The 16,792-nt window shown below is 37.4% G+C and overlaps 1 protein-coding gene across 1 annotated transcript; it reads right to left on the reverse strand.

The window, feature by feature from the left end:
* Nucleotides 1-14,387: 14,387 nt before the first annotated feature.
* Nucleotides 14,388-15,931, reverse strand: LOC133869000 (germin-like protein subfamily 1 member 13). Its single transcript, XM_062305986.1, has 2 exons — nt 15,736-15,931; nt 14,388-14,942 (listed from the first exon to the last, which is right to left on the reverse strand). Exons 1-2 carry the CDS (start codon nt 15,929-15,931, stop codon nt 14,407-14,409), a joined length of 732 nt encoding a protein of 243 aa, XP_062161970.1. The 3' UTR covers nt 14,388-14,406.
* Nucleotides 15,932-16,792: the final 861 nt, after the last annotated feature.

Genomic DNA, 16,792 nt, shown 5'->3' on the forward strand with positions numbered 1-16,792 from the left:
CTATATATAGTATATACACGATGAGGTTAGGGGTTTTCGGGTTTAATTTTTTTGTTAGGGTTTAGTCTAGTATATATATATATATATATATATATATATATATATATATATATATATATATATATATATATATATATATACTTAGTGTTAGGGTTTAAATTTATGGTTAGGATTTAGTTTTGATTTATAGTTTACGGTTTAGTTTTAGGGCTTAGGGTTTAGCAATGTGTACATTACATACACTTAGGGTTGTACGGTTTTTTTTTTTTTTTGATGAATAGGGTTGCATGGTTTTTGTTTTTTTTTTATGAATAGGTTTGCATGGTTGCATGGGTTTGTATTTGTATCACGTGAATAACTTATACACACATTTATATAAATAATAATTTATATATAATTATAATATATTTTACTTATTAAATATATAATACAATTGGAGACGTGTATTTAAAATACACGTCTCCAATTGAAGACGTGTTATAATAACACGTGTCCAATCGTTTGGCCAGGCACACTGCGCGGGAGTTCTCCCGCGCGCCACCTGGCCATCCGTGCATATTATTTTAAATTTATATTAATATATATATATAATAGAAATGGGTAGCTTCCTCTGGAACCTACCCATTTCTACGAACACTCTCTCTCTCTCTCTCTCCCTCTCTCTCCGTCGAGCTCAGCCCGTTACTGTGCCTCCGGCCTTGTCTCCGCCGTGGTGACCGTCCACCACCGATCACCTCTCTCTCTCACCGGCTGTTTCTCTCTCTCTCTCCCTCTCTCTCACGTATATATCGGATCTAATTATCTCTCTCTCTCTCTCTCTCTAGCTCTCTCTTTCTACTGGGACTACTCTCTGGCAGCTGGGCACGGCTGTGCGTCGATCTGCTCCGGTAATCTTCTTCTTCCTCTAGCTCTCTGTCTACCGGCCGGTTTCCACATATATATTTTTCTCAGTTTTTTAACTTCTTTTTCCTCCATATATGCAGGTGTATATATATGTATATATATATAAGCAACCCTAAATCCATAAACCCTGAAATTTTTTGTGAGTATTTTGTGTGTCATTGTTTGTATTTATTTTTTCCTTCTACATGTATATCCGGCTGTGTTCATTTCCTTGTGATATATATATTGTTGAGGATTGTATTTTGTTGAGCATATGCTAAGGTTGTAATATTTTTTTTGTTATTCCCATTTTTTTTATCCAATGTTACTGACTTGTTGAAAGTTGTATACATATAATTTGGGTTTTTTTTTTTTTTTTTTTTTTTATGGACCAGGTATTTCAGTCCATAAGTATTAATTTGGTTAATTATTATTATTATTTTTTTTTAACAATGCTGCATGTGAAAAAATTTGATTAGGGTTTAATTTATTTAATATTTTTTTTAAGTCACGACATTTTTCACTATGTTGTTGTGTTTTTAGTGTTTATAATTTGATTTTTGTAATGGTTGATTTGAGAGGTTTTATATATATACATATTTTAATGTGTTATTATGAATTTAGGAGTTTTTTTGTTAGTGAAAAAAATCAAACAATTTCCGCCATTAGTTTCCCGTTATAAACCAACGATGACAGTTTTGAAAATGATAAATTAAAAAAAAAAAACAAAAACAAAAAAAAAAAAACTTTTTTTAGTATAAGAATTAAAGGAAAAAAAAAAAAATTGACCGTCTACGCGTTAAGAAATAGCTAAACTCTAACTCTAAACTTTAAATACTTAAAGTTTAGGATTAGAGTTTAATCCTAAAATCATAACCGTAAAACCAACACAAACCCTTAGAAAAAAAAACACCAATAAAAACCCTTAAAAATTTCAAAAACTCTAAACCGTAAATCCACAACCCTAAACCCTTCAAAACAAACAAAAACCCTAACCATAAACCCTACACCCTTAAAAAAAAAAATAACCAAAACCCTAACCCAAAAACAAAAAAAAAAAAAAAAAACTAAAACCCTAACCTTAAACCCGAAATCCTTAAAGGAAAAAAACTAAAACCCTAACCCTAAACCCTAAACCCTTTAAAAAAAAAAAAAAAAAAAAAAAAAAACTAAAACCCTAACCCTAAACCCTCAACCCTTTAAAATAAAAGAACTAAAACCCTAACCCTTAAAAAAAAAAAAAAAAAAAAAAAAAAAAAAAAAAAAAAAAAAAGGAACTAAAACCCTAAACCCTAAACCCTATACCCTCTATCCTTAAAGGAAAAAACTAAAATCCTAACCCTAAATCCTAAACCCTTTAAAAAAAAAAAAAAAAAAGAACTAAAACCCTAACCTTAAACCCGAAATCCTTAAAGAAAAAAAAAACTAAAACCCTAACCCTAAACCTTAAACCCTTTAAAAAAAAAAAAAAGAACTAAAACCCTAACCCTAAACCCTAAACCCTCTATCCTTAAAGGAAAAAACTAAAATCCTAACCCTAAATCCTAAACCCTTTAAAAAAAAAAAAAAAACTAAAACCCTAACCTTAAACCCGAAATCCTTAAAGGAAAAAAACTAAAACCCTAACCCTAAACCCTTTTAAAAAAAAAAAGAACTAAAACCCTAACCCTAAACCCTAAACCCTCTATCCTTAAAGGAAAAAACTAAAATCCTAACCCTAAATCCTAAACCCTATAAAAAAAAAAAAAAAAAAAAAAAAAAAAAAAAAAAAGAAGAACTAAAACCCTAACCCTAATCCTCAACCCTTTAAAAAAAAAAAGAACTAAAACCCTAACCCTAAACCCTAAACCCTTTAAAAAAAAAAAAAAAAAAAAAAAAAAAAAAAAAAAAAAAAAAAAAAAAAAAAAGAAAGAAACTAAAACCCTAACCCTAAACCCTAAAAAAAAATAAAATAAATAACTAAAACCCGAACCCTAAACCCTAAACCCTTAAAAAAAAAAAAAAAACCAACTAAAGTCCTAACTCTAAACCCTAAACCATAAACCCTTAAAAACAAAAAATAGCTAAAACCCTAACCCTAAAACCTAAACCCTAAACCCTTAAAAAAACAAAAACAACTGAAACCCTAACCCTAAACCCTAAACCCTTAAAAAAAAAAATGAACTAGAACTACAACCCAAACCCTAAACCCTTAACCCTTTAAAAAAAAATAAAACCTAAAACCTGAACCCTAAACCCTAAACCCTTAAAAAAAAAAAAAACTAAAACCCTAACCCTAAACCCGAAATTCTTAAAGGAAAAAAACTAAAATCTTAACCCTAAACCCTTAAAAAAAAAAAATTAAAACTAAAATCCTAACCCTAAACCCTAAACACTAAACCCTAAAACCATAACCGCCAAATTGTAACACATGATCTTCCTTTTTTACAAGTTTATACTATAAGAAATATGATTTGACTAGGTCTCTTACTCCTACACAGAGAAATATGGACAAGTCTTGGATGTCAGCACGTAGGGGTACGACAAAGTATAACAACGGGTGTAGGTCGTTTGTTGCATTTGCCGTTAGTAAATGTACGGCTATCGATGGCAAAATTTACTGTCCATGCAAGTATTGTCGAAATAACTAGCGTCACACTCCAGATTACGTTCTTGCCCACCTGACAGGAGGTAAGGGGATGAGTCCAGGATACAATTTGTGGTATATGCACGGGGAGACCACGAGCGGGTCTACTGTTCCTGGTCAGCGTTCGAGTCATCCTAGTGGTACAGATCCGGCTGCCGGTAGCACTGAACAGGGTGAATTCACAGAACAAGGAGGGGTGACATGCACGCCATGTTGCGTGACGCCTTCGGCATGCACGATGTTCCTGAAGCCTTCAATACGGATCCTGAATATGTTGATGAAGGAACCTCTTGCAGGGATGCATTGAAGTACCAAGAGTTGTTAAAGACTGCTGAGAAGCCACTTCACTTTGGTACCAAGCACATTAAATTGAGTGCTACTGTGCACATGTACAATTTGAAGTGCGTGGGAGGTATTAATAACAAAATTTTTTCAGACATTTTCGAGTTTATCAATCAGCTATTACCTCCTTGTGATGAGACTTTGCCAATTAGTACATATGAGACGAAGAAGTTCCTAAGTTCCATGGGTCTAGGGTATGAGAAGATTCCGACGTGCTGTAATGACTGTATGTTATTCTGGAAAGACAATAAAGACTTAGATTCATGTGCCGTTTGTGGAGAATCTAAGTGGAGGGCTGATACACATGTAGATGAGGATGGTGAGGTCATAACATCGAGGAAAAAACGTTTGGTGAAGACGTTGAGGTGGTTTCCACTCATCCCACGGTTACAGAGGCTATTCATGTCTGAGCATACTGCACCATATATGAGATGGCATGCAGAAGGCCGCACTAGGGATGGCGTTTTGAGGCACCTGGCTGACGGTGAGGCATGAAGATCGTTTGACATTTTACATCCAGATTTCATGGCAGACAGCAGGAACGTTTGGCTTGGTTTGACAGCCAATGGATTTAATCCTTTTGGGAACATGAGCACATCCCACAGCACCTGGCTCATAATGCTTGTGCCGTACAATCTGCCTCCTTGGATGTGCATGAAACAGACATCGTTCATCCTCTCACTGGTTATCCCTGGACCGAGCTCACCTGGTATGGATATTGATGTCTACCTTCAGCCACTGATTAATGAGTTGCTGGAATTGTGTTGGGGTGCAGACATTTGATGCTCAAAGATAGGAAATTTTTAATATGCGAGCTCAGTTGATGTGGACAATAAACGACCTACCAGCGTATGCAGATTTATCAGGCTGGCCTAACAAGGGTGTGAAGGCATGTCCTTGCTGTATGCATTCGACACGTTCTAAATATTTAAAGAACGGATGTAAATTTTGCTATATGGGGCACAGGCGATACTTGCCAACTGAACATCTGTGGCGGCTGAACAGAAGAACATTTAACAATACTGAAGAATTTGACAGCGCACCAAACGTGCCAAGCGGAGACGAGATCATCCAACAGTTAGACGGAGTTGCGTTTGGGGATGAGAACGCGGGTAAGAAGAGGAAACGAAAGAAGCGGAAGTGGGGTGCAGCAAGCTCTGATGATGTGTTGTGGAAGAAGAAAAGTATTTTTTTTAGATTGCCATATTGGAAAGACAATCTGCTTCGGCACAATTTTGATATCATGCATATAGAAAAAAATGTCATGGATAATATACTTGGCACTATTTTGGATATCAAAGGGAAAACAAAGGACAACTTGGCAACTCGGCTGGACTTGCAAGAAATGGGGTTGAAACCTAAGTTGCATCCGTTCACAGCCGCAAATGGTAAGACATATATGCCTGCCGCCTGTCACACCATGTCTAGGGAGGACAAAGAAAATTTTTTGAAGGTTCTTCGAAATGTGAGGGTCCCGGATGGATACGCCTTGAACATTTCACGATGTGTTCGGCTCAAGGACCGTACAATTTCGGGGTTGAAGAGCCATGATAGCCACATACTGATGCAATAGCTTCTCCCAATTGCATTGCGTTAGTCATTGCCAGAAAAAGTGGGTAGACCTCTTGTGGAGATTTCTGCATTTTTCAGAGGCATATGCTCAACCAACCTAAAACAAGATGAGATGGACCGACTGTAGGGTGAAGTCTGTACAACGTTGTGCAAGCTAGAACAGGTATTTGCTCCAGGGTTTTTTACCAGCATGGTCCACTTGGTCGTGCATCTTGTGCGCGAGTGTAGACTCGGCGGACCCGTGCAGTATAGGTGGATGTACCCAGCAGAGAGGTAAAATTCTGTTAGTAAAATTTCGTTGATTTAATTGGTTCAATAAACGATGTCAATTTATCGTCGTGCATGTGTGTACACCAGGAGTCTTGGGATTTTTAAGTCTAATGTGCGTAATAAAGCAGCTCCTGAGGGGTGCATTGCAGAGGGGTACATAGCAACGGAGCTGATAACGTTCTGTTCTAGGTATCTGAATAACGCACCAACCTGTCACAACAGACCTCAGCGAAATCCTGATGGATCCAAGGGGGCGGGCACGCGAGTTACCCTGAACCGGTTGACAATGCACCAGATTCATCGTTATATTGTGTTCAACTCTGACGAGTTTCACAATTTGCGGATGTAAGTAGTGTTTATATATTTAATAGAATAAAAATTAAAAATATTAAAAACTATTATTACGTAATTGTATACATTGCGTGTAGGATGCACAAAGACGCGCTTAGGCGATCATGTACTAGGAGTCGCATCACGGGGGCTCTTACTGAAGCACAACATCATGAGCAGTTCTGTGAATGGTACCGTGCATATGTAAGGAAATAGAGGTAAATTTGAAATTGAAAAAATTTACCCGTGTTGGGTGTAATTAACCAATGTTGTCTTTAATATATGTAACTATAACATAGGTCGATGGCCTGGACGATCAACGTAGGGAGGAATTGGGCCACAAATTGGTTATGCGTTGTAGAAGGCTGAAGGAGACAGCAGTCAAGTATAACGAGTACGTGGTAAATGGAAAATTGTTCCGCACGCTTGCCCATGATGTTGGAAGGAGGACACAGAACAGCGGCGTATGTGTTCCAACTGTTAACGGCGAAATGTACTACGGACAGTTAACCGATATAGTTGAGGTCGAGTACTATGACAGGACTACGTACGTCCTGTTTAAGTGCAATTGGGCAAACCCGACGATGGGCATAGGGTTCAAAATAGACGAGTATGGCCTGCTTGTCAACTTCAATCACCTCGTCCACAGGGGAGAACTGATTCAGGACGAGCCGTACGTGCTTACATCTCAGGTAGATCAAGTATTCTACGTCGAGGATGGAAGGAACCCAAATTGGGTTTGTGCAGTTAGGACCAAACCGCGCAACGTATACGACGTTGGTCAGGGGGAAGGGAGTAATGAGACAGGTACAACCTATCATGAGTGTGTACCGCTCGTACTAGCCACTAATGACATACCCAATACGAATGATGAATTCGAGTACGACAGGCCCGACATTGATCCGATTGAAGCTCCCGTGATACAATGATTGATATTTATTGTTAGTACAATTCGCTTGAACTCAATACAGTTTTTTTTATTTGCGTAAATGTCATTGTATAATTTGCATATTCATTAATAATATATAAAATACAAATTTTAATTAATTTGTCTACATTTGTTCGCAGGTATCGATGGACCAGAGACACCCTCCTTGTGCATATCGGACACCCCGCCCACCCCTGCCCTCCATGACCACGCCCACATATTCGACGGCATTATATACTGCGGCGTGGCCACACCACCCAGATGCCGCTTACAGACCGTTGATGCCGGGTACGGTGGCTGTGCCCACGTCAGATCACGGGCAGACCAGCACAGCTGGATGTTCCAGTTCTCCATATTCGGAGCTCCCGACATTATCTTAGATAGGGTTCACTCCACCGGGTAACGTGACTCGATGGTGGCTGCGAGAGGGGATGGGGCCACATGGTTATGCGCCGTACTTTCCGTATACATATACTCCACCTACGCTGTGTAACCCTGATAGTGAGACACGGGATGATAGGGTTCTCCTGTCACAGACCGGGGAGATGCAGATGCCGGATATGGGGTTGGGACAGATACCAGCACATCTGGAGATGAAGGGCCAGATTATAGGGTTGAGACAGATGCCAGCATCGGCAGCAAGTCAGGGCTCGGGACTTGGAGAGAGCCAGGTGCCTTTATCTGGTGAGAGCCAGGTGCCTTTATTTGGTGAGAGCCAGGTGCCACTAGCTGGTGAGAGCCAGATGCCTGATTTGGGGGGGAGCCAGCTTCCACATGAGGGGGACGTTGCGATGTTGGGTCCCGATGATTTGGCCCCCGATAGCCCCCAAGATATGCTTTCAGAGGATGATGAGCAGCCTCCCCCAGCGAGAGGGGTTGGCGAGGAGGTCGCAGGCGACCCAGCGACCCAGCACATAGAGATTGACCAGATTCGATTGATAGGTAAGTACATATTTAGACATCATTAAAATTCATATTATGTTACCGAAATACTTAAATATTAAGTTTGGAAGAAAAATAAATTGAATTTTCAATTTATTAATATAATTATGTTTTTTAGTGTTAAACAATTAAATGTTGTATATTTTTTTGATTAGGGTACAACCCAGACGGGAGCATCTATTATGAGGTGATTAGGGACCCAGAGAGAAATTTGGTGCTCCCGAGGGGGAAGAAGATTGTATTGCAGTACAATGCTGCGATACAACCTGTAGGGCGAGCTTGCAATCGGTTTTGGCGGGCTGAGGGCATGCTCATTAGGAGCGGGTCATTCATACATATGCGGGACGAATGGGCCAAAGTAGATAAGCAGATTAAAAAGGCTATGTGGCACGCGCTGATGGTATGGTTATGAATCTAATTTATTTATTTATTTAAATTAAATCTAAGATTAAGTTTCTCTTGAAGGTTTAAAAATTAATGCTTACATTGAATGTGTAAGAGGAGTTCCATCTACCTGTATCTGTAGATGAGCGCAGGGCAGAACAGGAAGCGTTGAATGATATTGGCCGCAAGCACCGCTCGTGGAAGTCGAAGTTCAAAACCAAGCTAAAAATTCGAGACGGTGACACACCCGATATTATACGTGCGAGAGTGCCAGTCAGATTTTTGGAGAAGTATGACGCAGAAGATGTGGAGTTCCTGCTGACCGACTGGTGCACTGAGCAAAAAAGAGTATGTAGGTCTTTGATTGTATGACATAAAAATGTTGTGTTTTTTAGTAAATTAGTTAATTTAATTTTGATTACTAATTTAATTGTGTCAATGCTTACATTTTTACCATCATGTTCAATGCGTAGGCGACATCTGAACGGATGAAGCGTTTGCGCGTGCAGAATAACCTCCCTCATTGTACGGGATCTAAAAGTTATGCTAGATTTAATCACGAGGAGGTATGAACAAATATATGTAAATACAATATTTGTTGCCAATTGTTGCTAATTGTCACTATTTTCTCGCTCTCTGTTTGTTATATATTTCAACTGGATGGTGACAGGCATGTACATCTGGCACGCCCCCCACTCGCGCCGAGTCGTTCGTGAAGACGCACACAAGGAAGGACAGCACTTACCCGAATGAACGCACACGGATCCTATGTGTATGCTACATCGTTATTTTACTCGTCTATTTCTAAGTTATGTGTGTGATATGACATTATTTAATATATGTGTATTTTATGTTGATGACGTACAGGAGAGGATGGCGCAGAATTTATCTACTGATCTCGCCGCCACGCAGAGCGTGTCACAAGACACGATGCGATGGGCACCGAACGACGCGTACGAACAGGTGATTGGGAGGCTTGAGTACGCAGGGAAGGTTCGGCAGGTTGGGCCGAATGTTACTCCTGTTCGTGGGACGTGTTTCGCGTACAGGTCTCGTTCACAGGAGGCTCCATCAGATAGCACGTCCCAGGCTTTGGCTAAAAATACCCGGGAGGTGGCGGATTTGCGGGCGAAGCTACGTCCCGAGCGAGAGAGAAACGACATCTTGGAGCAGCGCATGCGAGGGTTCGAGGCATTCATGGCCTCGCATGGCACAGGAGGTGCTCAGCAGGGTTCATCTGCAAACGTAGGTAGCACGTCGTCAGTTAGTAGTGCATCTGCAGGTATGATTCATATTGTGTATATGACATAATTAATTTAATTTTCTTTTCATTAATTGTCATACTTTATGTATAGCATTATATATTATAAGTGTATTTATTATTTGCAGGTTATGCGACAACAATTGGTCCGTTGTCGCCCTCTGGACGACGGCTGAGCCAGCACTCCCCTGTTGGGACACCATCGCCTATTACACCGTCCATTGTGCAGCAATCGCCGGGTGGCCAGTATACTCCTGCGACGGTACCGCAGAGACACCCTTCCGAGTCGTAGATATTTTATGTAATTATTTTTGGTTTGTGAAGATATGTATAGTTAACAAATATGTTATTAATTATTGATATGTGTAATTTCATTTTGTTCTATTTTGGGGTAAAATAGATTTTGCGATATTTTAGGCCGGCAATAACAAAATTACTGCAAAAAAAGAAATTACAAAATAAATTTCAAAAATAATTAGCCTAAATAAAAATGCAATTAGGTATTTAAAAAATAATACAATTACAAAATAAAATGAAATAAAAATACAATTAAAAATTAAATGAAATAAAAATACAATTAGAAATTAAATAAAATAAAAATACAATTAAAAATTAAATAAAATAAAAAAATACAATTAAAAATTAAATAATATAAAAATACAATTAAAATTTGAAAAAGGAATAAAAATAAAAATTTAATTAATTCGAAAATTATATTAAATAATTATATTTAATATATGAAATAATTTTATTTAAATAAAAAATATAATTTAAAAAAGGACAGCAGCCTGCCACGTGTATTATGATACACGTGGCAAACTTGCCACGAGTATTTTAATACTCATGGCAATCTGGCCACGTGTATCATAATTGGACACGTGTATTACTGTACACACGGCCAAATGTGCATTTAGCTACACCCAGATTTAACACGCGCGGAACACGTCGCCAATGACAAGTGGCAACCTGTTAGCCACGTGTACAGTGTCCGTACACGTGGCTAACACGTACTTCGGACTAATTTTAAATAATTAACATGGATGAGTTAGTATTAAATGACAAATAATTAAACTTTAAAGTTTGGGAGGATATTCTATGTTAATTTTTCTAAATACAGAAGCCTAAGTCAGGTTACAGGGAAGGAGACTAGCCCAAGGAAAACGTTATGCTTGGAGAGCGAAAGAGGAGAGTAAACAACAACCCTTAAGTTCAAAACAATATATATACTTACATGTACAACAGATGTTTCGGAGTAAAATAATACTCCTCTTTCTTTATACCCATTTATTATACTCATTCCATACTAATGGCAGTCTCAATAGCTCTATTTGAAAATTAATAATTTATATCATTTGATATTTATATATGTAATTCTTAATTTCTTAATTTAAGTGACATTATCAACTTTTAATCTTAAAATCTTCATTTTAAAAATAAACCAATGTTAAATTTATAAACATTGCAGTCATATAACTTTTAATAGCTAGCTTCAGTTTTAATATTGATGAAAAATCAAATAATTTGGATTTGCTTTAGAAGAGAGTAGCCATATTATCAAATAATTTGGTTTTTTTTCCTCTTTTTCCATCCTTTTTTTTTTTTTCTACGCTGATATGTCATTCTCTCATTGGAAGGTACAAAAGATCTTATGTATGTGAAGTCTCTATAAAAGTTATTCTCTTTTATTTTTAGCAAAAAAATAAAATTATTATCAAACATTTCAAAACATAAAACATTCATAAAACAATAATCAAAATTAGCTTTTATATTTATGTCATATCATAATAAAAAAGTTAAAAACATCTTCAAACCAAATAAGTTTCTAATCGTCGCGATTTTCATCGGGAGTGGAATTACCCTTGGCATTGGAGGGGCACTAGTCCCCCAAATACTTTTTCAACACATGCACACGGAGGAAAGCAGCTCGTGTCTTTCTATTTCATTCGGTTCCTTCTTAATTTAATCTTTCTTTTTTGTCATTCCTTTTTATTATAAAGCTCCCAAATAGGGTGACATAATTGCTCTGGATTTACGACTCTTATTTGAAATTGAAATGTGTTTGGTATCATTCTCTTACACGTATTTTTGGAAATTTCCCATTAAATTTGAGGAATTCATCTATGGTTTCATAGATTCAATGGAAGATTTGTACATCTTTTGTACGGAAATGGATAAGAGATGTAAATAATAATGAAACCAAACATTTCTTCTTCTTCTTCTTCTTTTTTTTTTTTTTTCCTATTTATTTATTTATTATTTTTTTTAAAAAGACCTCAAATCAGACCATTTTTTATTTATTTATTTATTTATTTTTAAAAAAGTCAATATATAGTTGTAAACTTTTTTCAATAAAACCAAAATTACCTTATAACTTTGAAAAAAAAAAAAAAAAGGAAAAAAAAACAAACAGGGTGAAGAAGATCCAAGGCCGCTACTATGGGTCCGATGACCAACAATAGACATGGTGGCCGTGCTGACATGGGTCACCATGGGTCTAGTGAAGATCCACGATGAGCGTTGGTCTTATGGCCCATGACACTACCTTGGGTCAACATAAAAATCGTTATTTTCTCTCAATGACTTATAAAACACTAAAACACCAAAACTAACAAAAAAAATCAGAAAATAACAAAGTTAAAGATTTATCACATGCAAATTAAATGATCCAAATATACAATATTTGGCACTCATCACAAGATAGTAATACTCATAATATCCTTGCAATAGTCGTACTTTAAACTCAAACAAGTACCTATACTTGAGCGCCTCTCAACCAGACTCCTATCTGAAGAGTTCTTCAACAGAACCTTATAACTTAAAGCTCCTCTATAAGTTAGTCTTCACACGGTATTTCAAATACAACACAAAACTCTAAGAAAGTTAGAACATCTAACAATATCTGCATAAATACCATCTCTTAGCACACTGGAATTCTACATTGAATTCTCTAAAAAACACAACCTAGAAGCCTCTTCAAATAGGTTTCAGAAATCCTAATTCTACTCAAACTTGAATTTACATAGGTGGCGTTTGGACTTGGCTTCTAGCGTCCGAACCTGCAACTGAAACTTCAAGAAATTATTGAAGCACATCTGGACAGGCAACAACCTTTGCATCCGGACGGTTGCATAAAATAGTTCCTCCGTCCGCAGTCATCGCATCAGCGTTCGGACCTCATTGCAGACTGGTGCTCTCTGTGGCTCGGGTCTATTGAGCCGTCTAGACTTTCATAAGACTCTGAAGTTCTGAGCTAGGTGTCCGGACTCTGGCATTTGGGCGTCCGGATGGGTTATAGGAAAAACCGACTTTCTGAGCTGTATAGTTTTCAGAAATATTTCCTTCAACAGTAACTTGCCTTCTTAAAGATATTCTATGCAAATTCATGCCATGATCAGTCCTTTCCATATTGGAATTAATATTCTGCAACATTCTTCTGGAAGTCCTCTGAAAATAAGGACGTCCCTGTTATGGAAGTGTTTTTGTCAAACATAATGTAATCAATTAAAATAAACCAGCACAACTATCCGTATGAGTTTTACTCGCTAAGATAGTAAGGCTCCTCCAAATAAACTTTCAAAGACTCACAGAGCTAGAGGTTCTCTCTTTTGGGGAAGTCTCATTTGGTTAACTATAACAAAGTCATAATGTTGTGCAATCAATATTAGAGTATTTGACCTCATCAGTTTTGTGATTGGAAAATCTACATGGCACGAGACTTTTTTTGTTGGTTAATCGTGATGAATGGGAAATGTTCAATTTAAAATTCCTTGATCGATTTTCTCAACGCATATATGTATATAGAGCTATAATCACTGTTCTCTTTTCAGTGGGGGAGTTTATAAAACCCATCTACACAAAATTTGATGGATATATCTCTTTTTACACGTTTTATAAAAAAATCGTCTCTATTTCAAATTGTATTTATTATATTTTTTATATATGGTAGAAACATAATATATAAAGAGGAAAAAAAAAATTGCCCCTACAAATTAAGATCGATTCTTGACTTCGCCACTGCCTTCAATTCAACTCCATTGATAGAGAGAGAAAGAGAAAGAGATGCTCAACAAAAGTAAATATTTTTATTATTTTATACTCCAAGTCCACCTAGAGAGAGTTACATAAGCAACATTTTATTTTAATATGGTTACCTAAGGTTCATTGCATAACCACTAAGTCATGAACTTACCCAATTACATTTGTCCCACTTGTCGAACACTTAGGTGTTTATGGCTTAGTGGGTTGAAAGGCGTTAGAGTGAGAATTCGCCAATGGATGTCTCCTGTTGTCAGGTTAGGAAATTAATAGTTACTTGTTTTAGTAATGTCTGTTTGGACTCTCTGAGTCGAGGATTGATGATACATGATTATGTAATAAAGGTTTATTTTTAAAAGTCTCAATTCATGATTTTTGCTTTACGTATACTTTTTATTTGATAAGTCTATTGGTAATTCTACCGGTCAGTTACAAGTTAATTGATTTAGAGGAATCACCAGTAGCTCTCCACTTAAGTAAATGCAATTATTTAAATTTGGGGGCGTTATACAAACTATAAAGGATAAACAAAATGTAAATTTGGAATCTGTCATTTTTTTATGTTTGGACAAATATGGCTCGTTCAAACTAGCGACAATTGTTCCTAGTAGCCATTCAAAGAGGAGTTATGACCTTTGATTCAACTCTATTGAGAGAGAGAGAGAGAGAGAGAGAGAGAGAGAGATGCTCAACAAACGTCAACATTATTTTATTCTCCAACTCCACCTAGAGAGAGTTACATAAGCAATCTTTTATTTTAATATTATTACGATACATGGAATGAGGCAAACTAGCATAAATATTGTTTCATAAGTTTCTCTAAATGTTGTCCCATTAGAACTTCTTTTGAAGATATTCAACAATATTTTTGTCAAGTTGGAAGGCCTTGCTGAGAACATCAGGATTGATAGGAGGATCAGATCCAAAAATGGCGTCCGCTATCGTGTTGACACCTGAATTTTGGCTACTTAGACCAAAAATGGCTATAGCATTGGTGTGTCCCACATTGAACTGGAAGTGAATGAGACCAATTGGAAACACAAAGACATCTCCCTTGTTTAGAACTTTGGTGAAAAGGCGGTTCTCGGGGTTGGACGTGACAAAACCAACTAATAGGGTACCTTCTATGACTACCAGAATCTCAGTGCCATGAGGGTGAGTGTGGGGAGGATTTTCGCCATATGTTGCAAAGTCAATGCGAGCCAAAGATATGCCTAGAGTGTTGAGGCCCGGTATTTTTTCCACATTCACAATAGTAACATTTGACCCAACTGAATTGTCTGTATTTCCAGGATTTTGGAGCCCTGAAAAGAAGAAATCTTCAGCCTTGGAATCTTCCAAATCCTTGCAAAATTTCCCATTCACGAACACTGCAGGAAAGAAATCTTGGTTAGCATTAAAGGAAAAAGAAGGTGACACATTCATAGATAATATAACAGTTTGTAAGATGACATACAAGAGTACTAAGAAAGCAATAGTACTAAGCAGAATATAATGAATTTAAATAGTTAACATGAGAAACCGTAATTATATATATATATATATATATATATATATATATATATATATGTATGTAGAAGGTTGATAAATAAAAAACGTAAATACCAGCAGACTTGGGGTCATCAATTGCTACACAAATGTCCTGAAGAGGGTTGGCACTACAAAAAAAAGGGCATTTATGGACGGTTTCTAAAACCGTCTAGAAAACAAAATTTGCAGACGGTTTTTTCAAAACCGTCTGTAAAAAATTTATTATGGACGGTTTGATTAAATCGTCCATAAAATTACAGATGGTTTTATAAAAACCGTCTGGAATTTTTTTTTCACATGCCATGTCATCGATTCGCGTGATACCCCTCATTTCACCACATCCATCCGATTTCTTTCTTAACCAAAATACAACCGTCCGATCAAAACCTTCACGCACACTAGCTGTATTGAAAACCTTCACGCACACTGTATTCTTAAAACCATCGATCTCTTCTCTCTCTCTCTCTCTCTCTCTCTCTCTCTCTCTCTCTCTCTCTCTCTCTCTCGTTCTTCTTCTTCCTCCAGCCCATTAAACCCTCCATCTGCGTCTATCGCTGTCTTCACGCTACCTCCCTCAGAAATCCCCTCAATCACGCCTTTGCCATAAATCTGCATATCATCTCCCCTACGTACTGCGGCTGTTTACAGAGTTGAAATTGTTGCCCAAATCACGCGAAGAAACATCCTCGTTTATGAAGGAAAGATCGTTGCGTCCGCCTAGCATGCCATAAATACCCGGAGTCACGCCTCTGCCATCAAAGCGATTAGGGATCGGTATATTTTCTCCCCTAATTACTGCGTCTATTATGGAGTCGAATGGGTTGCCCATATCACAAGAATAATCATCCTCATTTCTGAAAAGAGAGATCGGTGCATGGGTTTCTGGTCGATCTGGCGAGGCCGTTGGGGTTTCTGGCCAGATCTGACCGAAACCGGCTCTGGGTCGTTTTGGGTTGGAATGTTTTTTGGTTGATTTGTGAAAGGGGGGGTGTTTAGCCGTGGCTGTAGTTGTTGGGTTGTGCAATGAGGGAGCTAGGAAATATGGTGCAGCTGAACCGAAGAAGCTTGATTATCCGATGAATTTTTCGGTAGATTTCCCGATAGAACGCGCGTAGAAGCTTAAGCTTTGACCACTGGACAAAATAAAAAAATTACAAATAACAAATTATTTTTTTTAAAAAAAAAAAATAACAAATTGTGGACGGTTTTGGGCAAAACCGTCCAGAAAAAATGGACAGTTTTGCCCAAACCATCTAGAACTGGTTCTGGACGGTTTTGGCAAAACCGTCTAGAATTACGGACGGTTTGACCCAAACCGTCCAGAAATTTATTTAACGACGTTATATTCTAGACGGTTTTAAACCGTCCAAAAAAAACCGTTTGGAATTGATTCCAGACAATTTTTTTGCATTTCTAGATGGTTTAAAACCGTCCAGAATTTCCTTTTTTTTTTGTAGTGTGGGATCGTAGGCAGAGACAAGGGAAGATGCAAGTGACAAGAGAGCCACGATTACAACGAAATGGACTCCTTTGGTCGACATATCTAATTAATTTAGCTCGATCTCTAATATTTTGCTTGAGTGATGGGTGAGATATATTATGTGCATGGGAAACATGTCTATTTATAGATAATTAACCACCATACATGGAACTGGGCAATGCTTCAGCTACGTACACCAAGTCTTGAGTG

This window comes from Alnus glutinosa, chromosome 5 (genome assembly GCF_958979055.1).
Source record: "Alnus glutinosa chromosome 5, dhAlnGlut1.1, whole genome shotgun sequence".
NCBI classification, from domain to species: domain Eukaryota; kingdom Viridiplantae; phylum Streptophyta; class Magnoliopsida; order Fagales; family Betulaceae; genus Alnus; species Alnus glutinosa.